The sequence below is a fragment of the Sceloporus occidentalis genome, unplaced genomic scaffold (genome assembly GCF_023333645.1).
Source record: "Sceloporus occidentalis isolate IW3139 unplaced genomic scaffold, rSceOcc1.0.p SCAF_8, whole genome shotgun sequence".
In the NCBI taxonomy this organism is placed as follows: domain Eukaryota; kingdom Metazoa; phylum Chordata; class Lepidosauria; order Squamata; family Phrynosomatidae; genus Sceloporus; species Sceloporus occidentalis.
In genome coordinates this window covers 6,813,903-6,839,547 of record NW_028316988.1, presented here as the reverse complement: position 1 = coordinate 6,839,547, position 25,645 = coordinate 6,813,903, and the positions used below count along the sequence as shown (strand labels likewise).

Below are 25,645 nucleotides of genomic sequence, written 5' to 3'. Positions count from 1 at the left end.
CCGGCAGGTGAGTATGAGCAATTCAATGCAGTTACGTTTCTCTCTTGTTAGTACTCACAAACAAGTCTGTTTGCTTAGAGTTGTAGCTTAGATTAGACTGATAACTCAGGACACTGCGGAGATAACTTGCTTTCATCCCATTCTTTCAGGGATAGATCTACCAAAAACATTTATGTCTAAGCTCTAAATCCCTTTTCATAGATATCTTGGTTTCTGTCCGGCTGTGTTCCTTTGTTAATACGAAAACAGGAAAGATACGGTTCAAATCCCTGAAGACACACAACATAAATCCCATGGACCTTATCACATTTGACAAATCCCACTCAGAAACGGGATTTTAAATGTAGAAAAATCCCACAAATGCCCGATAATAATAAAATACATCTTGTAAAATATTATTATTATTATTATTATTATTATTATTATTATTATTACCCCACCTCTTCCTACAGATCAAGGCGGGTTACAATAGTAATAGTAAAAATACAAATACATTGCCTTTGGGAACCTCTTTCAGGATCTCTTTGCTTCTCAGACGTCGTTTCTTCCAAACAGCAACAACGCGGACTTTCCAAAAGTAAGAAGGTGTCATTTTTGTCCACTTTCCGTTTCCTTTATTTTCCTAGTATTGCTGTTTGGGGCAAAAGACGTCTTCTGAAAAACATCCCGCATGTGATAAGGTCCCATGAAACATCTCTTCTTCGGCTGTCCCAGTCATGGCAACCGTCTTTCCTCTGTGGGCCAAAGAGATCCTGAAAGAGGTTCCCAAAGGCAATGTGAATTTGACGCATGCATTTAAGAAAAGAAATGGGACCAACTGCTTTTGTTCAATGTATTAATCATTAAACAGTGAGATAAACCAAAGGCTCAAGGTTGGAGCAAAGGCAACCTAAGATACCTGGTGGCATTCCAAATCCATCTGTTGAGTAGCTCCCTCTCAGAAGGATCAGTGTAGTATGCCAGTGTGGCATATGAAATTGAGTGTTGGATTATGTTTCTGGAGACCAGGGTTCAATTCTCAGTTCAGCCATGACATCCACTTTGGGTAAGTCACAATCTCTCAGCCTCAGGAGAAGTCAATGGCAAACCTCGGAACAAATCTTGCCAAGAAAACCCCATGATAGGTTTGCCTTAGGGTCACCATAAGTCAGAAACGTCTTGAAGGCACGCAACACACAGCATGGTACAATTGCCCTTCTTTTCCAGACTTTAAAATAGTCATGGAGAGCCAGCATAGTGTGGTGGTTTGAGCACTGGACTACAACTCTGGAGACCAGGGTTCGAATCCCTGCTAGAACATAAAAACCAACTTGGGCAAGTTACGCTCTCTCAACCTCAGAGGATGGCAGTGGCAAACATGCCAAGAAAACCTGACGACAGGCTTGCCTTAGGGTTGCCATAAGTCGAAAATGACTTGGAGGGACACAATAGCAACAAACCTGGAAACCATGTTTGGAAACTATCCAACTATCCTCTTTTTCCTTTCTTGAGAATATCAAGAAGGGGGAAAATGTTGAAGTAAAGCAAAAAGTAACGCAAAAAGCTGTTGTTGGAGAGATACTAAGAATTATTTGGACTGTGGGGAAAGAGCTGTGCTTTCGGCGCATGGCAGCACATCTGGGATCTCTAAAAACAAAGTGCAAAGATGTTTCAAAAAATGCTGATGGAGCATGAGTTGAGCATGTTGGTTTCCCGACACCCCAAAAATTTGTTTCCCCAAAGTTTTCGTCAATGAAGGATAAATGCGGACACACAGATAAGTATGCAAGGAAACAGTTTGGGCACAATTCATTTTTTATTTCTACTCGAAACCCCGGCTGTTCTCTTGGTAATGCAAACATGTCCTTTCCACGAAGCCCTGTCTTGCTTTAGCAAAGGTTCCCTAAAATGTATTGTTCCAAGTGGATGGATATTTCGGGAAGCAAAAGCCATTCCAAGGCCTTTAAAAGAGATGGACTGATGCAGATTTACTTTCTGCATTTTCGTTACGAATCGCTTGAACACTTTCATGCTCTCAGGGATTAGAAACAGGATCTTTAAAAGCACCACAAGCTCAGTTTTACATTGGACTCATATTGCTGTCTATCCACACACCTTGGGTGCATCTGTGCTGCAGAAACAATCCAGTTTGACACCACTTTAACCACCAGCGCTGAATGTTATGTAATTCTGGGAACTAGCTTGTTGTGGCACCAGACAGAGAAGGCTAAATAGTTCACAAAACTACAATTCCCCTCCTTCCATAGCAGTTCAAGTGGTATTAAACTGGGTTATTTCTGCAGTACGGATGTAACCCTTGCAGGTCCTCAGTGTTGCTTCTTCTTCTTAGGTCTGATTTCTCTCGCTTTCCTGAAACTTCCAAATGAACTCTCTTGATGCTGGTTTTCTTGCTACGACTGCAGAAACTACTACATTAACAGTGTTAAGTTCCAGAATCCTCTAGGTTTCCCAAATGATCACATTGTCTGCAATGGTACATATAGGGTTAGAACACTAGGATTTATATTATCCCAAAGAGGTTACACTTAAACCTAGACATCTGTTATGAAAAGTATAGGAGAGCATCACTACAGAATATAGAGAAGGGTAAAAAAGGAAAAAAGAGTCCATCATATTTGGAGATTATGGGTCTTCGTCGTCTCATGGCTTTGTTTTCCCTGGATTTTCTTGCCTCCTCTCTCCTCCTCGCCTTTGGAGTCGTTGGCTCAGTTCTTCGGTGAACAAAGGGCAACAGGACTTCTAGAAAAAGAGAAGGCAAATAGGGCATGAGCGTTATGCCATTTTGCTATGAAAGGAGACTGCCTTTACTTAACGGAAGCACCAGTCTGTATGCAATGCCATCATACGGTTTTTAAACTATAACGTCATTTTAGGTACTACAAGTTGCGTCTTATCCGGAATTCCAAAATCCAAAGTATTCAATAGATATAGGATGGGCGACACCTGGCTTAAGGAGACTACATGGGCAAGGGATCTAGGAGTCCAAGTAGACCACAAGTTGAACATGAGTCAACAGTGTGATGCGGCAGCTAAAAAGGTCAATGCTATTTTAGGCTGCATCAATAGCAGTATAGTGTCTATAGTAACAGTGGCACTCTATTCTGCCTGGGTCAGGCCTCACCCAAAATCCTGCGTCCACTTCTGGGCAAAACGATTCAAAAAGGACATTGAGAAACTGGAGCCATGTGTCCAAAGGAGGAAGACTAAAATGGTGAAGGGTCTGGAAACCATGTCCTATGAGGAACGGCTTAGGGATCTGGGGATGTTTAGCCTGGAGAAGAGAAGGTTAAGAGGTAATATGATAGCCCTGTTTAAATACTTGAAGGGATGTCATATTGAGGAGGGAGCAAGCTTGTTTTCTGCTGCTCCAGAGAATAGGACCTAGAGCAATGGATGCAAGCTACAGGAAAAAAGATTCCACCTCAACATTAGGAGAACTTCCTGACAGTGAGAGATGTTCAACAGTGGAGGATGCTGCTTTGGAGAGGGATGGAGTATTCTCCTTTGGAGGTCTTTAAGCAGAGGCTGGATGGCCATCTGTCAATGGGGATGCTTTGATTGAGATTTCCTGCATGGCAGAATGAGGTTGGACTGGATGGCCCTTGGGGTCTCTTCCAACTCTAGGATTCTATCATTCTAAATCATAAATGACTTGAAGGCACACAACAACATCATCGTAGGTCTTCCCATTCTGCACTTTCTCCCAGTCTCTTAACATTTTCAAGGAACAAGGAAAGATGACAAGGATGTCTACAGCTCTCTGCGAGAACACTGCCACTTCAAGTTTTTTATCATGTTCAATGTAAGACGGATCAAAGCTCTGCCTCAATTCAAGGAAGCTTTCCACATCCAAAAAAACATTCAGTTCTGAAACACTATTCCTTAGAGACCTGTTTTCTGCTGCTCCAGAGAACAGGACCCAGAGCAATGGATGCAAGCTCCAGGAAAAGAGATTCCAGCTAAACATTAGGAGGAACCTCCTGAGAGTAAGAGCTGTTTGACAGTGGAACAAACACCCTCGGAGTGTAGTGGAGTCTCCTTCCTTGGAGGTCTTTAAACAGAGGCTGGATAGCCATCTGTTGGGGATGCTTTGAATGAGATTTCCTGCATGGCAGAATGGGGTTGGACTGGATGGCCCTTGTGTCTCTTCCAATTCTATGATTCTATGACTCTATGCTTTATTCCATAGTTCCCTCCACATCCATCCAGTCTTTAGGATGCACACAAACAGTGATGCCTGCCGGAATTTTGTAAGTTCTTTGGCTCCATTTTCCTTTGCTTCATTCCTTGCATCCTTTGTTACATGTCCCTAAGTTTCACCCTCGACTTATCCAAGGGTCGTACTGAAATCCATAACTTTGGTCCCAAGATCTGCCCTCGACTTATAGATGTGGTCAACGTATACTCGAGTATATAGGGTACTTCTAGAAGCCCAGAAAATACATCTGAGTCTTCTTAGCCTAATACGTGGAAAATCCTTGTACAAAAGCAATAAGAAGCAGGGAGAGATGTCATCTGGTACCTTCATTTAAGTCAATCTATTCTGCTTCTCAGCGTTTGGAAAAGCTGCTTACCCCCCCCCCCCCCCCCTTACATAATGGACTAAATCCCAACTATGTAGAGACGTAACACTTTGGAGACTGAGGAAGTAGACTGAAGCCTACAAAAGCTCCTGCTGCCAACTTCTTTCTTTCAGTTAGTCTCAAAGGTGCTACAAGATCTCTCTACACTGAATAGATGAAAAGCGACAAGGAACCCAGCATGCCACTCACCTTCTCCTGTTCGGCCCTGTGCTTGCTTTTTCTGGATAACTCGACCACAGCGACAACCATCCCCAATAAAAGGCCCATGGCGAGGATCAGGAAGATGCCTCCAAGAGCGTGAGGCTTCAGGGGGCTCCATTTGTCGTGATCGTCGTCAGAGCAGCTGCTTTCCCACCACTTGCTCCGAAGGTAGTCCAACTCACCGGATTCTCCGAGTTTCAGGATTGCCACAGAGAGCTTGTTTGTCCAAGGGGATCCTGAGGATAGTCAGAGCTAGATAAATTAGGTTCTGTCTGCATAGACCAAATGAAATGTATAGTGTTTTGTGGGTTTTTGGGGCTCTGTGGCCATGTTCTAGAAGAGTTTCTTCCTGACGTTTCGCCAGCATCTGTGGCTGGCATCTTCAGAGAGGCTGGCATCTTCACTCTTCCATGCCAGCATTCTCTGATCAACATGCTGATCAACCCACAAAAGTCTATGGATGCCGGCCCTGAAAGCCTTCGACTTCACAAATGAAATGTCCTCCTCACATTCCCACAATGAGTCCGGATGACTCCAGGGCCAATGCTTGGTTGTGGTGTGAACTGTCTGCATGATGCCCAGTCAGTTTGACACTGAACCTGCCTTATACCTCCCTTAAAGCATTTCAAAAAGCCTCACCCTTTGCTCTGGATCTTCCTGGAAGATCTGGAGGCCTACGTTGCAGGGCCAAGTGGCTGTTTACAACATGTACTACCCAATAACACTACCATAACTTAGAATCATAGAGTTGGAAGAGACCCTAAGGGCCATCCAGTCCAATCCCATTCTGCCATGCAGGAACTCCAAACCAAAACATGTTTAGGTGGAATCTCTTTTCCTATAGCTTGCATCCATTGTTCCATGTTCTAGTCTCTGGAGCAGCAGAAAACAAGCTTGTTCCCTCCTCAATGTGACATCCCTTCAAATATTTAAACAGGGCTCTCATATCACCTCTTAACCTTCTCTTCTCCAGTCTAAACATCCCCAGCTCCCTAAGTCTCTCCTCATAAGCATGGTTTCCAGATCTACGTTGCTCACTCTGATGTCAGAACAAGATGCCCAAAGCAGCGGTGGCAGGTGGCACAGTGGGCATTGCAAACAAAAACTTGGCATTGCAACGGTGGACCCCAGGTAAATAGTAGGATGTTGGAGCAGCTCTGAGGCCAGAACACTCTCAGCTGCTCCTGGAGTATTCTGACCCATGCCAACCAGGCCTTACTATTCTGAAACTACATCTCTAAGACTCTCTCATCTAGCAGTTTAAATGGTAAAGCAGTGTTGTGCTTTAATTGTAAACCACTTAGGTAGCACTTAAGTGCACTGATAAGTGGTACAGAAATGTATTTACTGTACTATTGCTATTACTAATAGTAAGAGGTATAGTGGAGGGGGAGATCAAATTCTAGCCACGCTAGTCTGTAAAATCAGTATGCAAAGGGATCTTGGAGCAGCTTTGAGACGAAGTGAAAGAAGTTGGCAGCATGAGCTTTGGTAGACTTAAGGCTTGAAACAGATGGGCAAAAGGTGCCACCTTCAGGCTGCATTGGGGGCTTGGTGTTTAGGCATCACACGCCCCAAACGCAGTCGGAGGCCATGCCGATGCCACACCAAGTGAGAAGAACCGGGTCCAAAAGGATCAGGTATAATCTAGTCCTTCTGGCAGCCTGGTTCAGGACTGAGATCAGGAGCAGCAGTCACCAAAGTCCTGGCGCATTCTGGGCCAGTTTGGTCCTTTGGGCCAAAACACATTTGAAGAATGCATCTGAGGAAGTAGACTCAAGTCTATGAAAGCTTATGCTACCAACTTCTTTCTTCTGTTCCTAGAGTAACGCAAGTTTGAAATGTCTGGGCTGATCAATGAGAAAAGGCCAAAGAAATGGAACCATGTGAACAAAAGGCAGAGTGGCAACTGAAGACTAATCCAACTTTACTCAGAAACAGTTTGAACACAACCGGCGACATTTTGCGATCGTACCTTTTTGGGTGGCAATGCCAAATCCCCTGGCCCCTAAGACCTCAGGAGAACGGATCAAGTTGCAGTGCCTGGCAATGGCAAGGTCTTGAGAGATGGACTCTCCGATAAAGGCATAATTCGAATCCAGCACGCGCTGAATGGCCTCCTGGTAATTTTTGGCGAAAACGGTCTCCTTCTTTTTGTTCATGGACTCGTAGACCATCTGCTGGATCGGGTTCTTGGAGTTCTGCAGCAACGACATTAAGATGTAAGGAAACGGTCACTTGCAACAAGGAAAGGCAGAGGTAGGCTACTTCACACATAAATGTGCTTTGTGTAGGATAGGCTATCTGCTAGAAGTTGATCATAGAATGATGCTGGAGAACCTACAAATGCCTAGAGAAGTGTTTTCTCTAGGAACATCCAGAACAACTCTATGGTCACCTTCCATCAGAAGAGATTCCTAGAGAGAACATATTAATCATATCCACAAAAGTCAAAGCCGCATATGTGGAGGGCCAACTGTACATAAAAACAGAAGCATGGGTTGAGACCTTCACCAATACGGATATATCTAACACAACGCCAGCCCTTCGGTTTCCGCACCTGAGGGCCATTTCGAGCGCACCTTGAAATAGAGGAGCGTGGAAGAGCCTTCCATGGTCCCGAAGTCCAGCTGCCTCTGTTTCACCAGATCTTCAAAGGTCTGGATGGAGAGCTGCTCAGATCCCGACTCCAAGATGAAGCTGAACCCGGCGATGTACGCCGTCAGGAGCACAATGCTGAAAAGCCACCAGATGGCAGAAATTATCCGGACGGCGAGAGATCTGGGCTGAGGCATTGCGCCTGTGTGCGAAGAAAGGAGCATGGAGTTAACATGAGGATAAAGAGTGGGGAAGCTGGCCGCCGAATTGAATTTCCTAGTAAAGTTATTCTCTTGCGCCTTGGAAAGAATCCACTTTGCGTCTCCATCACTAATGTGTTGCTTAAAGACATGACTCAGGTTTAGAAAGCAGGGTTCCTACATTGGTTAGCATTAAATAGAAAAGTATTTCACCATTAAAAAAAATACAACTAAACAGGCAAACAAGTACATTTCTTAGCTTTTTGTGGGTTTTTCGGGCGATGTGCCATGTTCTAAAGGAGTTTATTCCTGATGTTTCACCAGCATCTGTGGCTGGCATCTTCAGAGCATCTGTAGCTGGCATCTTCTGAACATCTGTTGCTGGCAACTTCTGAAGATGCCAGCCACAGATGCCAGCAAAACATCAAAAATAAACTCTTCTACAACATGGCCGCATTGCCCGAAAAACCCACAAAAAGCCATGGATTCTGGCCATGAAAGCCTTTGTCTTCACATATCACAGGATTTGCTGGGCGGGTTTCTTCAGAGGGGGTTTGCCAATGCCATCCTCTGAGGCTGAGAGAGTGCAACTCTTGAGTTTTTATGCTCAAGTAGACATTTGAACCCAGAGTCGTAGTCCAACATTCAAACCAATGCACTATGCTGGCCCTCCAGCAACATGACAACTGGGGTAGGAATGCTAAATGCGTCTCTTGGAGGGAATGCTTGCTCCGTTTTGCGAATTAGGGGGCATTTTTGATATATCTTCCCCACCCAGCCAACCATTTTGAATCCTAAATAACAAGGAGTAAAAAGGAAGTCATTTCTTGTTATTAAAATTATTATGAAAATGGCCCGGAAAGGCCTAAAACTGGGGCAAAATGCCCTCTATATCTCCTAGAAGGCATCTGGAGACCAAGACAAGACAAAACATCAGAGTGTGGTGGAGTCTTCTTCTTTGGAGGCCTTTAAACAGAGGCTGGGTGGCCATCTGTCGGGGATGCTTTGATGGGGAGTTCCTGCATGGCAGAATGGGGTTGGACTGAATGGCCCTTGGGATCTCTTCCGACTCTAAGATTCCATGATTTTTTAAAAGCCTTTTAGCCTTCTAACCTTCTTGCTCCTGTCCTAAGCCAAAGTTGACTTCATCTTGTCCACCAAAGGGTTTGCAAACCATTATTCAGACCTTTCTGGGTACCTTCCAATAGCTTTGGGGGAAAGAAAAACCCAGTTGGAGTGGGATCCAACAAAAGCCTGCAACCACACTATCTGGCTTGAGGAGTGTGTTTGATAGGTTTGTTGGTTCACGTGTTATCAGGGTAGATTGTTGTTGTTGTGTGCCTTCAAGTCGCTTCCGACATATGGCAACCATAAGGTATGGGGTTTTCGTGGCAAGATTTGTTCAGAGGAGGTTTGCCATTGACTTCCCCCGAAGCTGAGAGAGTGTGACTTGCCCTTGGTCACCCAATGGTTTTCATGGCTTACCTTGCAAGGTGGGTCACACCTTGGACCCCTATTGGGTTTTGATCCAGGACACACACACACACACACACCCGATACCAAAATCCATGGATGCTCAAGTCCCGTCCAATACAATGGGGTATTATTATTACTATATTGGTAGGCCCTTGGTATCTGCTGGGGTTTGGTTCCAGGACCCCCCGTGGATAACAAAATCCATGGATACTCAAGTCCCATTCAATCCAATGGAAGAACAAAATGGTGTGTCTTATATAAAAGGGAACATCAAGGTTCGCTATTTGGAATGCATGCTTTTTCTGCATGTTTTCAAGCCATGGATGCTTGCATCCGTGAATAGAAAATCCCTGGATAAGGAGGGCCGGCTGTATATGGGTCTCGTCCCTACTATATGCCTTTGGATAGGTCACGCTCCTATTATATGGCTTCAGGTTCTCAAGCAGAAAAGTTGCATATGTCTTACCTTGCAAGGTGAACGCTCCTGCCCCGAACCACAGGCTATTGAGGAATGTGAAACGCATGTCTTCATTTCCATCCCATTCACAGGGGCTGATTCTAGGAAGAGAAAAAGCAGTGGCAGCATTCATTTCACCCATTGGAGACATTGGATATCACACAGGCATTCCTGGAGTTAGTCAATAGAATAGCTCATTGCACCATGAAAACTATTCAAACTGGAACTTTGTACATTTTCCGGCAATGTTTTCCTTTGCTTCATCCTTTGCATCATCCTGTGTTACATACTCCTAAATTTTACTCTCAGCTTATCCACAAGTCGTACCCAAATCCATAATTTTGATCCGAAAACCTACCCTCTACTTATACATGAGGTTGAGTATATATGGTACATTGGACTCCTAGGCTGGCAATCTGTGGATTTGACCATCTGTGCATCACCATGGCTCATATCATTCAATGGTGGTGCATGTGCATGGACATTCTAATGCATCCGCACAAATGTTGGTACCATTAAATAGCATGGGTCTCAACCATCCAATTTTTTTGCCATCCATGGGGCTGTATTTTTATACATCCCTCCTCCATTGACTAAAATATGTCTGTGCATTTTTTGAAACTGTACACATTTTTAGTTGTCCACATTTTAAATATACCTACGATTTTGGGCATGCAAATATCACATAAGGCTTGCAGTTCTTGCTTTCCTTAAGCCAAGTGTGCTTTATCCTGCAAAGCCTCCCATGAGAAGGGTAGCTTTGGCGACTTCTTGATGTCGCTGTTTTCTTTTATCCCTAACTTCGGATTTAAAGATCGTACATTTCTATCCAAATTAGTGGCCGCTAAATCCCATGAAAAGTTAATCTTAGGGTCTGCATAAGTCGGAGATGACTTTAAGATATGCAACAACAACAAATCAAGGGCTTATCATGCGGACATCGTGGGGAATTATCACTCCTTTTGAAAAGCCGTCTCCTTCTATCTTGTTGCAATATAAATCCAGAGGCGAGAAGAGGTTTTTCACCTGGCGGCAAGGAATAAGCAAAGGCTGGAGAGCAAGTAGGCGATGAATATGCCACCCCAAGTCTCTTTGCTGAAGGGGGTCAAGAAGTGGAACAAGGAGGCCTCTTCCAGGGAGGACTCCTTCTCCAGCAAGATGCCGATCCCGGTGTGAAGAAAAGGCTGGGTGAAGTCCACAGCATCTTCTCTGATCGACGTTATAGTTAATGGAGCAACAGCAAGATCCGCTTCCTGTTAGGAGAGTAGATGACGTGATGTTAGGGATGTGAAAATCGTGTGTTCACTATGGATTTTTGTTTTCTCAGCCCCCTCTAAGTTTCTATTTGTGAACTGAGAAATTTGCTACCTTCCCAAGCCCAGGTGTAAGAATCTTCATATAGTTCATTTTGCAAACCGATCAACAGGGCAGGAATGTCCCATTTGAAATTTGATGTTCTGGATGGTTTTATTGTTTTATTGCTTCCATACTAAGGTCTGGGAATCATGTCCTATGAGGAGTGACTTAGGGAACTGGGGATGTTTAGCCTGGAGAAGAGAAGGTTAAGAGGTCAGATGATAGCCCTGTTTAAATATCTGAAGGGAGGTCATATTGAGCAGTTAAACAGCAGTGGTGCAACTGAGTCTTTCCGTTGCATAAATCTAGCTTTATTGTTGTTACATGTCGTCAAGTCATTTCCGACTTATGGCGACCCTATCACAGGGTTTCTTGGCAATGTTTGGTCCAAGGGAGTGTCCCTTTGCTGCCCTCTGAGGCTGAGAGAGTATAACTTACCCAAGGTCTCCCAGTGGGTTTCTGGGGTCTGGCTTACCTTGTATTTGTGCTGTGATAGTTTGCCTTAAGGTTGCCATAGTCAGAAATGACATGAAGGCACACACCAACAAGTAAGCTAGACCCATGCAAGAAACAGACTCAGCTGGACAGCTGCTGTTTAACTGATCTACTGAAGCAATAAAATGATAAAACCATCCAGAAAGGTCTTGGAACCATGCCTTATGAAGGAGCGACTTAGGGAGCTGGGAATGTTTAGTCTGGAGAAGAGAAGGCTAAGAGGTGAAATGATAGCCCTGCTTAAATCCTTGAAAGTGTGTCATATTGAGGAAGGAGCAAGCTTGTTTTCTGCTGCTCCAGAGAAAAGGACCTGGAACAATGGGTGGCAACTAAAGGAAAGGAGATTGCACATCAACATTAGGAGGAACTTCTTGATATTAAGAGCTGTTCAACTGTGGAAGACACTCCCTTGGGATGTGATGGAATCTCCTTCTTTGGGGGTCTTTAAACAGAGGCTGGATGGCCATCTGTTGGGGATGCTTTGATTGAGAGTTCTTGCATGGCAGAATGGAGTTGGACTTGATGACCCTTGAAGTCTCTTCCATCTCCATGAGTCTATGATTCTAAGAACATATTTGCTAGCTTCATAAGTTCCTCAAGAAACCAGGAACTCCAAATCCAACCTTGGTCAGGAAATCGAGGAACCTCCATTCCATCCCTAGGTTGCTTACTATCATGTGAAAACACACAAAGCATGCATATCACTTGTGTTGTTATTCCACCCTCCTGATTCATTTTTGGAGTAAACGTACCTTCCTTACAACCTCTCCGATCATCCCTGACCAGTTCCCATTCGGACTCAGGATGCCATACTTCCCGTCCTTCACGACGCCCACCTTGTACTTGAAGTGCAGCATTTGGGAAAGCTTCTCCAACAGGTCCATGCAGTAGCCCTCCAGCTCAGTGCCTCTGGCCATTACATAGGGGTCTTCCTATGAATGAGTCAAGACAAACTAGCTCCAAAGGTCTGTTCGTCCATCCGTAACCCAGCATACACAAAAAGAGCCATTACTCATCCGACAATGCAGTAAAAAAAACTCTGGTCTCAAGAGTTACTCCACTCCTTCATGCTGCTACTATAACCCTTCCTTGTTTCTTTATCTTTTTTACTTCTTCATACACACAAATCATTCCTTCTTGACCCTTTCTTCCTTTCTTTATCCTTCCTTATCTCCCTTTATCCATCTTTCCCTTTCTACTTATCCAATCTTCTCATCCTTTCACCTTCAGTTATTCGCCTCTCTTCTTTACTCCTCCCCAAACCTTTTAAACCTCTCCACTTCTTCCATCTTTCCTTTTAAATCCCTTCCTTTCAGTCTCTCAGTTATTTCCTTCTCATACCTTCACTCACATACTCCGACCATCTTCCCACTTTCTTATGGAACGTCTTTTAAAAACAACAACAACTCATTGCAGTTATCCTTGCGGCGCTTGGCTGTATTTAAACTGGGTTGGGATGATGATATATCACATGCATCATATAAGAATTCTTTCTCCATACAAATATTTGCTCCACCCCAAACATCAAGAATGGGATCCAGTGCCATTCCTGGGACCATATTTAGACTCCACCAGTCCTGCCCTTGGTGCTTATCTTTTTAACTCGGTGAAGGATTTGCAACCACTTGCACATTTGTAGAAAGAGTTCCCTTACCAAGATGGTTGTGATGTACATTGTTGGCCAGTCCTTCCCGCCGCCTCTGACGGAGTCACTGTCCTGTGGGCAAAACATGGAAATGGCTCTAATGTAGTTTAAACAGTGCCTACCTACAAGTGCACACTAATACACACATGTTACACATACCATTAGTAGTCACAGTCCAAAGTTTCCAAAGCTTTGCAGCCTTTCTATCTCTGGGGTCCGTTCCAGAGTGTACCAAGGAATATTCCCAGGGAAATATTCCTCATTGGCATGAGCACTACCATGGACCTTTCAATTGGGTGAAGTGAGCATGAGATGCAAAATTCGCCCAACACTTCCTTGTACAAATACCATATATACTTGACTAGAAGTCGAGAAATTTATGCCCCCAAATTGCCCCTAAAATCTTGGGTAGACTTACATAAGAGTCAATATGATGAGAAGTGCTTTGAAGGGTCCTAAAGCAAGCAAGCCTGATGCCCCAATCTCCATTGAACACCAGTTCTTTCCCCCTCCAGTCCGTTTTGCAAGCCTTGGTTTCCTATGGAAACCACTCTCCATTTAAATCCACTTGCTTCTCTCTCTGCTTCATTTTGCAAGCCTTTGCTTCCTATGGAAAAACCTCTCCATTTAAATCCACTTGCTTTTTTCTCTAATCTGTTTTGGAAGACCTGGCTTCCTATGGAAAAATCTCCCCACTTAGATCCACTTGCTTCTCTCTCTGATCCCTTTTGCAAGACCTTGCTTCCTATGGAAAAAACCTCTCCATTTAAAACCATCTCTCCAGTCCATTTTGCAAGACCTTGCTTCCTATGGAAACCACTCTCCATTTAAATCCACTTGCTTCCTTTCTCAATCCGATGTTCAAACCTCTCCTCCAGCGCCTGGGAATCGGTTGGGAGAGGTCTAGAGAAGGAGAAGGAGGGACGGAAGTGGGATTTCCCCCTTTCTATCCTTCCTTATAGACCCCTAAGTTTTACACCTGACTTATCCACAGGTCATATCAAAACCCAGGATTTGACCCTGAAACCTTCCCTCGACTTATACATGAGGCCGACTTGTACACAAGTATATATGGTACCCTACAGGGAAAGTGAGAATGTCTACAAAGGCGAGAAGCTAAGTCTGAATCAGTCCATTGGGTTCAAACCTGGCTTTAGTGCAGTTTCAATGGGAGAAGAGGCCCATCTGGTAAGGCCTTCAGACTTTCTCAGCCCGACTCTTCCACTCCTGATGCTTCCGGCCTCCTTGCCTCCATCCCTCGGTCTCTAATCTTCCATGTTTTCTTAATTTAAATCCGATTCTTGATTCTTTCGCTGCAACACTTGGTGCCAGAGCAATCTACCCGAACAAAGACTGCTCTTGGTAAATCAGGAGGCCGTTTCTCAAGTGTACAAATGCGTTCAGAGGGATCAATTTGCGTCTCAAAGGGATAACAGCTGGAAGCCAATTAGGAGCTTGTTATGGAAAAAGAGCTTTCCATGGAGGGATGGTGGGAGAAAGGGAGAGGAACCCCCCCCCCCCCGAAATGAATCCCCTCTTGAAAGTAAACTAGAAACAGCCTACGTTTTAGCTCTGGACCATACAAGCTCACTTCCATGCTCCCCTCCGAGCATTCCCTTAGCCGATACAGAATTTGTATATATAACTGAAACTGCAATTGCTATTGTATCAGGATAGTTTCTTTGTGGGTTTTTTGGGCTAGTGGCCATGTTCTAGAAGAGTTTACTCCTGATATTTCAGCAGCATCTGAAAATGCCAGCCACAGATGCTGGCGAAACGTCAGGAATAAACTCTTCTAGAACATGGCCACTAGCCCGAAAAACCCACAAAGAAACTATGGACGCCAGCCATGAAAGCCTTCGACTTCACATTGTTTGCAAAACCGATTATGTACCTAAACCTATATTCAGATTGGATCTGTATGAACCTTTCATCAGCTCCTGTCCAAAACATCAAAGGTGAAGACCAAAAGCAATGTGAAGGTTGACTGGGATGAGACTTCTCATGCCTATATCTCAACCACCTGAAGCCTAGAAGATAAGCTGCAAAGCACACCACAGTTCCAAAAATCCTAGCATCCAACGCATCCCTTTTTAGAGCGCCCTTTTGATGTGCGTGTGTCAGTGCCATCAAGTCGATGCTGGACTTATGGCGAGCGCATGAATTTTATAGGGCTCTCTTAAGCAAGGGATACCTTGCTTCAAAAATCTTCCAAAGTCAACAATGTAGAGAGATCTTGGAGCACCTTTGAGACTCACCAAAAGAAAGAAATTGGCAGCATGAGCTTTCGTAGACTTCAGTCTACTTCCAAATGCATCGGAGGAAGTAGACTGACATCTACGAAAGCTCATGCTGCCAACTTCTTTCTTTCAGTGACTCTCAAAGGTGCTGCAAGATCTCTCTATGTACTGATTCTACTGACTAACACAGCTATGTCTTTGGATTCTACCAAAGTCAACAATAGTTGTTCTCCACGAACTGCCCCCATCTTGCTCCCCATAACAAACATATGATCTTGTTTGGCAATGAAACCATTAGAAATTAATTCTAGGCTAATATTCCCAGAAGAACGGACTGATACCTTACTGATGGAATCGTCATCCTCAGTTGCACCTGGAAGAAAAAAACAGAAAAAGGAACATTACCCAGATCTGCCCATTTTCAGGAGTGGAACCAGAAACCTGTTGAGGTGGGTTGCACCTCCCATTCGCTCTCATAGGCAGGATGATGGTTGCAAGAGTGCCCAGTGGCACATAAGGTCATTGACTTATTAAGTCAATGGTTACAATTCCTGCTCAGTGTGGCAATGAATATTTGAAGGGGTGTCATATGATATGATAGTCTTGTTTAAATATTTGAAGGGGTATCATATTGAGGATGGAGCAAGCTTGTTTTCTGCTGCTCCAGAGAACAGGACCCAGAGCAATGGATGCAAGCTCCAGGAAAAGAGATTCCAGCTCAACATTAGGAAGAACTTCCTGACAGTAAGGGCTGTTCGACATTAGAACAAACTCCCTCGGAGTGTAGAGGAGTCTCCTTCTTTGGAAGTTTTGAGGCTGGATGGCCATTTTTTGGGGGGTTGATTAGTTCCATATATATATGGTTTAGAGGCAAGAGTTTAATATGCCCTGGAAGCACTGACCCCCTTCTACTCTCTATCCATCCAGCCTTTAGTGTAAGTACAAATAGTTATGCCTACTGGAATTTTGTAAGTTGTTTGGCATTGTATTCCTTTGCCTCGTCCTTTATATACTTCATTACACCCTTCATTAAATTACCCCAAGTTTTATTTAATTATTTTTATTTATTTACGGTATTTACACCCCACCCTTCAGAAAGTGCCCCGAAGTGCCCATATTTGGAGGGGGCTCTGGGGCCCGCTGACTGGAGCGCTGCCTTCAGACCTTCCTTCCACCCAGATCTCTTCCTTCCAGCCAAGGGATGCCCAAGACCCGTGGTTCCTGCTGGCTCCATCAGGCCTGGATGAGTCCCTCTGACTGCCCCAGTGGTCACATGCTCGGCCAGGCCTGATGCCGTGGGCAGCAGGAACTGGGAGCCTCAGGTGTCCCTTGGATGAAGGGAAGGTCCAAGAGCGGCACCCCGGAGTGCCCATTTTTGGTGGGCTCTAGGGTCCGGCTGGATGACCTCGCAGTCCATTTCAGCACTGGACCAGCTGAGTCTCCATCGCTCTGCTTCCTGCCCTCCAGGCCTCACCATGCTGCTGAGCGATAGAAGGACAAAGAGTTGGAGGAGGAGGAGAGGAAGGTAAGGTAGGCTTCAGGTGGCTGGAGAGAAGCCCTTTCTCGAGGCTGAGATGTCCCCCAGGCGGCCTCCTCCTCTTCCTCTTTCCTGCCGCCTCTTCTTCCTCCCTCCTCCTCCTCCTCTTTTTCCTTTTCCCACTCCCACCTCTACCTCCGCATCTTCTTCCTCTGCATCTTCCTTTCTTCTGCCATGCTGCGCGCATGCCTTCCTCCTGTTCCAAGGGCTTGCCATCCACGGATGCTCAAATCCGCAGATGGCAAGTCCGCGTATGAGGAGGGCCCACCGTATATGTGTGTGTATGTGTATATATATTCCAAAAAGCCAACCTTGATTTTGCCATTTTATATAAGGGACACTACAGTGGGCCTTTGTTATCCGTTGGGGTTTGGTTCCAAGATTCCCCCGTGGATAACAAAATCCGTGGATGCTCGAGTCCCATTCAATATGACATCGCAAAATGGTGTCTCTTATTAAAAATGGGAAATCAAGGTTTGATATTTGAAATTTATACTTTTGGGGTACATTTTCAAACCGTGGGTGCTTGAATCCGTGTAGAAAAACATCTGTGTATAAGAAGGGCCGACTGTATTTTACTCTGCCGCTGTATTTAATGGGACTTAAGCATCCATGGATTTTGGTATCCCAAAAGGGTCCTGGAGCCAAACCCCAGCTATATAGATGGACAGCCAGCTATAGATACAGATCCGTGATCCAAAATCTATATCTATCTATATATTTAGATTTTGGAATACCTGTGTTTGCATATGTGTTTGTTGCTGTGTGCCAGGGTTGACGTATATCCGAAATCCAACACACTTCTGGTCCCAAGCCTTTCGGAGAAGGGAAACTCAACCTGTACCGAGATCCATCCATCTTAGGCTAAACTCTAAATTATCCCTTAACAAAAGCAGGCTTTTACTAGGGCTATGGCAGCCCTTCATGGGAGCTGGAGAACGGCTGAAAAGAGTCCCCTTGTTCCCTTTGAGGGCTATGCTTCCAAGCCAGCAGGAGTTCCTTTGGAAGACCTGCGCGGGAGCCTTGGAAAGAAACAAGTGGCAGCATTGAAACTGGAGGCACCCCCCTCTGTGGGCACAGGACAGGGGCTCCTGAATGCAACCATTGTAAAATCAATAAAATAAAGAAAGAATAAAATTGCCTACCAACTTTTTTGCTTTTGCTTTTGCTTTTTCCCCCCTTTCCAAACCTGCAAACAAAGAACCGGCCTCCTGAAAGGAGCCGTAAATAATTCCAATGGCAGCCGTGGCCCAAAGTTCGTGGCAGTGACATTTGTACGGCACCCAAATCCGACGCGGATCCTTTTTTGTCGTACTCCCCGAACAAGCGCTGGGAAGAAAGCAGGCGCAAGGTAGAATAACAACCATGAGGAGTACAGCATGTGAGCTGAAATCTGAAAAGCGGGTCCTGCGAGGCTGGGAAGCCATCGCTGGGCTGAAAGGCATGAGAACGTTGTGAAAGCGGTTTGCGTTGTGCGTCACGGGACAGTGGCGTTTCAAGGGAGAAAAGCCCCAGCACAAATCATGGCAAGGCAGAAGTCAAAGTGGCGAAACTGGGAAAGGTGATGGGTCAAGCATAAAAAAGGCCATGGAAGGAAGAAATGGATTAGAGAACGACAAGAGGGAAACTGAGGCTGCATCCACACGGCAGAAATAATCCGGTTTGACACCACTTTAGCTGCTATGGAATTGTGGACTCTGCTCTGATGCCGCAACAAACTACGCTTGCAGAACTCCATAACATTGAGCCATGGCAGTTAAAGTGGTGTCAAGCCGGATTATTTTTGCAGTGTGGATGCAGCCTGAAAGGAGAAAGCCAGAACAAAGAGAGTCCATGGAAACCTCTCCAGAGTTAAGATTTAGCATTTAGGCATAGGCTGTGTCCGCACTACAGAAATGATCCAGGTTGATACCGCTTTAACTGCTGTGGCTCCATGCTGGGATTTGCAGGTTTGTGAGACATTTAGCCTTTTCTGTCAGAGAGCTCTGGTGCCACAACAAATGACAGTTCCCAGGATTTCATAGCATTGAGCCATGGCAGTCAAAGCCGTGTCAACCTGGATTATTTCTGAAGTGCAGACACAACCATCGTTTCTTGATTTTGTCTGTTTATTTTTTGCCTTGTTGGTACTAACTATATTTTCTCCCTATGCTTTCTACATTAGCAGGGAAATGGATGGATGGATGGATGGATGGATGGATGGATGGATGGATGGATGGATGGGTCACCAGAGATGGCACCCATTATGTCTACTTGACCAATTTGGCTTCAGCAAAACTTAAGCCCTGTCTGCATTGGCCAAATGAAACTTCTTTCCCCCAGGGAGTCCGAATGATGCATGACCCAAACCTGGCCAGTTCAACACCAAACTAGGGGTATACCCTTAGAATAAAATAACTCACCTTTTGCCCCAGATTTTCCTAGAAGATCCAGATCCCTCCGTTGCGATGCCAGGTATCTGTTTACAATGCGTTCTGCTATGCTGCTCGGTGCAACCACTGCTGCCACAAGTCACTTGCTCTGAGTTCAGAACAAGCCGCCCAGACATGTAATAGATGCTGGCCACCTTGTTGTGATCTCAGAGCAAGAGATTTCCTGCATGGCAGAATGGGGTTGGACTAGACGGCCCTTGTGGTCTCTTCCAACTTGACGATTCTATGATTCTATGATTTGCTATGATGATGGCTGCACAAGACGGCACAACAGGATGCGCATGCAAACAGCACCTGGCATCGCAATGGAAGGACCCAGGTAATGGGAGCCATGGGGCAGTTCTGAAGCCAAGCAGAGGCTGGATGGCCATCTGTCGGGGATGCTTTGACTGAGAGTCCTTGCATGGCAGAATGGATTGGATGTCCCTTGTGGTCTCTTCCAACTCTGTGATTCTATGATTCTGTGATCACAACCATTCACACCAAGAGACTGCTTGAGAAGCAAGACCACAACAGAAGGAGCCTATTGCATGAAAGCACTCATGTAAGAGCAGCAAGACTGAGAGCCTATTGATGGGTTTTGCCTGTCAATGAAAAGGTGCACAACAGTAACAGAGGCAGAAGCAGGATGGACATGACGCTGTGTGATAAGACACTTTTGTCCTGTTAAAATTCCACTTTCCTTGTGATAGCCCTGGGTCCATCTAACTCAGTACTGTCTACACCAATTTTGGGGTTCTCCGGATGTTGTGGACTTCTCTCTACTACATTCCTTATCGCTGGCCACGATGGACGAAGCCAACATGAGCTGAAGCTGAAACCATCTAGTGTGCCAAAGGTTTCAGAGAAGATCCTTTGCCAGCCATAGCAACGATGCCAGCGACTCGGTCTTGTTCTCCTTCCCTTCTATGTGCCAGTTCTGAATTATAGCAACCAACTTTGGCTGGAGAACTCCATCCCCGCTCTCTCTTCCTCAATCTGGCGTTTATCCAAGTCCTTCTTCCCTTCAGAGAAGAACTTGGCAAGGGCTAACCAAACAAACAGCAGGGATGGTTGCTTTCTAATTTCGGAACAGCCTTTGGGATGAGAAGGAAGGAAGAGAAGGGGTTCCTCCGAGGAGTAAAAATTTATGTCAAGCTCCAAGTTTGTCCCCAACGCAACGGCAAAAGAAAACAGCCCTAGGTTTTTGAGGGATCAGAGGCATCTAATTTAAAAGCTGCTTGGGTTCTCTCCCACTTTTCCCAAAAATCTTGATCAGCTAAAGCTTTCAAAATTCCCAGATAGTTTTATCTATCTTGTTCAGCCATTGGTAAAAATCATTGCAAGGATGACTAAGGTGCAATGAACATCCCCTTTCATAGAATCATAGAATCATAGACTTGGATGAGACCCCAAGGGCCATCCAGTCCAACCCCATTCTGCCATGCAGGAACTCTCAATCAAAGCATCTCTGTCATATGTCCATCAAGCCTCTGTTTAAAGACCTCCAAAGAAGGAGACTCCACTACACTCCAAGGGAGTGCATTCCACTATCGAAATGCTTTTACAGTTGAAAAGTTCCTCCTAATGTTGAGCTGGTATCTCTTTTTCTGGAGCTTGCATCCATTGCTCTGGGTCCTATTCTCTGGAGCAGCAGAAAACAAGCTTGCTCTGTCCTCAATGTGACATCCCTTCAAGAATTTAAACAGGGCTATCATATCACCTCTTAACCTTCTCTTCTCCAGGCTAAACATCCCCAGCTCCCTAAGTCGTTCTTCATGGTTTCCAGACCCTTCACCATTTTGATTCCCCTCTCCAGTTTGTCCACATTCATCTTGAATTGTGAAGCCCCGAACTGGACACAATATTCCAGACCAAAGCAGAACAGAGTGGCATTATTACTTCGCTCGGTCTAAACACTACGCTCCTATTGATGCAGGCTAGAATCACCTTGGCTTTTTTGAGCTGCTGCATCACACTATTGACTCATGTTCAACTTGTGGTCTACTAACAGGACTCCTGGATCCCTTTTCCAGGTACAGTTGTCAAGCCAGGTATCCCCCATCCTATATCTGTGCATTTCATTTTTCCTGCCAAAGTGTAGTACCTTGCATTTCATTTTGTTAGTTTTGGCTCAACTCTCTAACTTGTTAAGGTCATTTTGAATTCTGATCCCGATCCTAGTTTCATCTGCAAATTTGATAAGTATGCCTTCTATTCCTTCATCCAAGTCACTGATAAAGATGTTGAATAGCCCTGGGCCCAGGACAGAGCCCTGTGGGACCCCAATGGTCACTTCTCTCCAGAATGAAATGGAGCCATTGCTGAGCACCCTTTGGATTCGGACGGTCAACCAATGACAAATCCATGTAACAGTTGCCTTGTCTAGCCCACATTTTACAAGCTTGTTTCCAAGAATGTCATGGGGGACCTTACTGAAATCAAGATATACTATATCCACAGCATTCCCTTCATCTACCAAGCTGGTAATGTTATCAAAGAAAGAGATTAGATTTGTCTGGCATGACTTCTTTCTCTGAAACCCATGTTGGCTTTTAGTGATTATGGCATTCCTTTCTAAATACTTACAAACTGTCTGTAAGATCATTTCATGATTTGCTCTACAATCGTTCCTGGTATTGATGTCAAGGTAACCGGATGGTAATTGTTTGGCTCCGCTTTTTTGCCCCTTACTGAGCATACAAGAGCACAGAAAGCAAAAGCAAAAGCAGATAAGCCTACCTTATCAGCCGCCCCTTTTGCACCTTTTGCAAAAGCATAGATCTGCAATTTTAGCCATCAAAATAGAAATCGTAAGAAAAGCAGGCGAAAGAAACAAACCGGTTCCTGAAGCAGATAACCCACTTGTGGTTCGCATTGGGAAATGAATCGGTTTAAATAGAATCAGTTCCTGCACAGGGCATCCATTTCCGCTTTACTGCATGTCATGATAAACCGATTCCGATCCACATCCGGTTCACATTTGTGCCGAAGCGATTCATTTTAAGACCAAATTGTGAAATTGAATCCAACTCGGTTCTGGTTCCCACTTGCGCAGATTCGATTTGGTTGAAAAGAAGCGTGAAAAAATCAGCATCATAAAGATGCGGGTCAAATGGGTCTAAAGCATGCCCCCCCTTTTCGCAATCGCTTCAGCGATTTGGATTAAGTGGGAACGATGGTTCAAACCGAATCTTGATCCAGTTTAAAAGGTAGTGGGAAAGTTGTGCATATTGTTACCTTTGGTAAAAGGGTTGCGGAAATATATTGAACTGTGCTTCATGTTGGTGGCACAAAAATCCCTATTCTTTCGACTTCTAGGACCAACTTTTCTGTGCATGAAGTAATGCCCAGAAGCATACCTACTTTGCCCACATTATGCCTGTGCCCAAGAGGGACCATTTTATTTTCTCACCTGTTGAATGAGGTTCTCCAATCAAGAGCAAAGTGGTCAATGTGTACAAAGCAAACCGGAGAACTTTGTCCATCGGTGAAGATGCCACCGCAGCCGATGGGTTAACCCCTGTCCAAGTAAAATGCAAAAATGGACCATTAGGAATTCATTTCACTTCTGTTTGTTCCGGTGGGGAATCAAAGTCAGCCATGCCATGTATTAAAACAACAACCCTATACCCTGCTTGTGGAAAGCTAGCATCAAGGAGATTGGTTCTGGGCTATCTCTCGGTGTGATGTGCTAGATTTCTATATGCAAGGGTCTGCATGTGGGTGTTTTACTATGGTAGAATATTCCGTCATGGAGCTGCAGTGAAATAATAGTAATAATGATAATGATAATGATAATAATAATAATAATAATAATAATAATATGGAAAGCTAGCATCAAGTTGAATGGCTCTGGTCTATCTCTCTCTGTAATATAGTAGATGTCTATGTACAAAGGTCTGCATGTGTGTGTTGTATTATGATAGAATATTCTGCCATGGAGCTGCCATGACTAACAACAACAACAACAATGTGGAAAGCTAGCATCAAGGAAAATGGTTCAGTGCTGGACGATGACTCTGAAGACCAGGATTCGAATCCCTGCTTGACCATGGCAACCCACTCTCACACTCTTTCAGCCTCGGAGGACTGCAATGGAAAACCTCTCTGAAGAAATGTGTCGAGAAAACCCCGTGACAGGTTGCTGTAAGTCGGAAAAGACTTGAAGGCACACAATGACAACAAGCCTAACCCATATCCTCCCAGGGCTCCTATGGAAAGAGTGGCAATGGCTGTTGCTGCACTGCAGAACTGATGCAGATTGACGCCGCTTTAACTGTCATGGCTCCATCCTATATAGCCTCCTGGGATGGACCTGCAGTTTGCTGTGGCCCCAGAGCACTCCGACAAGGAAGGCTAAATATCATACAAAACTACAGATCCCAGGACTCCGTAGCACTGAGCCCCGGAAGTGAAAGTGGCATCAAACTGCATTCATTCTGCAACGTAGATGCATCCAGTATCAGGAAAGGAGAAAAGGTTAAATCCTATGCTGGAGAAATCCGATTTTCTCGGCTAAGTTTTGCAAGCGCTTTAAATAAATACAAAGCAAAGGTGAAGTAATGGGGCTGCAAAAGTAAAAGCTTCTCTCCTCCCTAAATCAGTATTCTGCCCTCCATGAAATTTCTTTGCAGCTCCACATTTCTAGTATTGAAGAGAGAGAAAGACATTGAAAAGTATTCACAGCCAGAACTCTTACAAGTGCCGCGTTCACATTCTTCAACCGGTTTTGTCATTGTTGTGTGCTTTCAAGTCTTTCCGATTTATGGCAATCCTAAGGCAACTCTATCTCGGGGTTGTCTTGTCAAATGTCTTCAGACGCCATTGCCATCCTCTGCGGTTGAGAGAGTGTGACTTGCCCAAGGTCTCTCAACAGGTTTCATGGCTGAGCCGGGATTCGAACCATAGTCCAACGCTCAGACCACCACAACTTAATCTGCCCCTTTTCTTTGGATGACTAAATGTTATTGCCAAACAAGCAGCTGGCGTTTTATGTCACTGCAATGCTAGACATTTGGGGATTGAAGAAAACTTTGTTGGTAACTTTTGTACACGGAGCCAGACTGGCACAATGCTTTGAACATTGGACTAGGACTCCGGCAACCAGGGTTCGAATCCTGGTTCAGCCCCGCAACCCCAACTATGCAACCTTGTGCAAGTCACACCCTCTCGACCTCAGAAGATAGCAATGGCAAACCCACTCTGAAAAAACCAAGAGTGAGAGGATACCGTTATAGGTTCGCTGTAGAGTAGTCATAAGTCAGAAACGTCTTGAAAGCACACAACGCCAAGAACAACAACTTTTGTACCCAATATGGATAATGCCCAAACAGGCAAAACAGGTTGTGAGTTCGATCCCAGGGCTCCAGGGTTGACTCAGCCTTGCATCCTTTTGTCAGTCGGTAAAATGCAAACCCAGCTTGTTTGGGGGCAATTGGTTTACAGATTGTAAACTGCTTAGAGAGTGCTGAGTTCATGATGGAGCAGTATAGAAATGGAAAGCTATTGTATTGCAAGCTTGGACAGACTGTGCCAGATCCTCAGGCTATCTATCCCTCAAAGCACCCATCCAAATCCCTTCGCATTCTTGCCATGCAAGATCACATTTTATATAGATAAAGGACCCTTTCATAAACCAAGGAATAGACAGGCTAGAGAAGACAAACTCTTTGCTTTCCTATGAAAAAGCGTGCTCCTTTCTTTGCCGGACAGAAGGACAATCCCATCTCGCTAAGCCCTTGCTAAGCAGTTTTCGAGCCGGGAATTGCACTCCAGGAAAGAAAGCAATTGAAGAGGCAATGACTGGATAAAAGCAGGTTAGATAATATCACTTACGGTTGGCGGATCCTTTGGCCTCGGCAGGGCAAGCGCAAGCAACGGCACAAAGGAGAGCAGCTGCTGCAACGGCAACGGAGCCAGCAACTTTTGCGAACTGATCTCAGAAATGAACTGCATAGACCCTGTTGACCAATGCAGACTCATAGGAGGAGTTTGGCAAGGAAGGGCTGGCTGGGTGGGTGGGTGGCATGAGGGTACCCAAAGAAGAGTGTTGCTTCCCTTCCTAAGTCGGAGAACATGATGCACCACTTGTTGCTCCTCAAATCCAACCTCAACACTGTGCCCAAGAGTTCGGAGAGGCCCGAACCCAACAGGGATTTGCTCCATGATGCCTGGCATGAGAGATTTCTGCAGTTGTTTCTGACTTATGGCAACCCTAAGGCAAACCTATCCTGGGGTTTTCTTGGCAGGTTTCTTCAGAGGATGCCATTGACATCCTTTGAAGCGGAGAGAGCGTGACTTGCCTAAGGTCATCCAGCGGGTTTACATGGCTGTGGTTATGTGTTATGGAAACAGTAAGGAGTTTATGACACGGGACGAATCCTGTGCAGAAACTAGATTTAAAGTGAAATCAACCTGCTTTTGCGGGTTGCAAAATTGCAAAA

General features: G+C 44.9%; 1 protein-coding gene across 2 annotated transcripts; it reads right to left on the bottom strand.

Moving 5' to 3' along the window:
- Positions 1-1,776: 1,776 nt before the first annotated feature.
- LOC149307742 (putative glutamate receptor) lies at positions 1,777-25,260 on the bottom strand. 2 transcript variants are annotated; one of them, XM_089534375.1, is made up of 11 exons: positions 25,038-25,260; positions 22,615-22,722; positions 15,593-15,624; positions 13,021-13,083; positions 12,119-12,298; positions 10,542-10,768; positions 9,525-9,616; positions 7,367-7,584; positions 6,760-6,985; positions 4,773-5,020; positions 1,777-2,739 (listed from the first exon to the last, which is right to left on the bottom strand). In XM_089534375.1, the coding sequence occupies exons 2-11, from the start codon at positions 22,685-22,687 to the stop codon at positions 2,641-2,643; spliced, it is 1,458 nt and encodes a 485-aa protein (XP_089390501.1). In that variant the 5' UTR covers positions 22,688-22,722; positions 25,038-25,260; the 3' UTR covers positions 1,777-2,640. The 2 variants fall into 2 exon arrangements, with proteins under 2 accessions (XP_089390501.1, XP_089390500.1); XM_089534374.1 differs by lacking the exon at positions 25,038-25,260 and adding an exon at positions 23,902-23,920.
- Between the last annotated feature and the right edge of the window lie 385 nt (positions 25,261-25,645).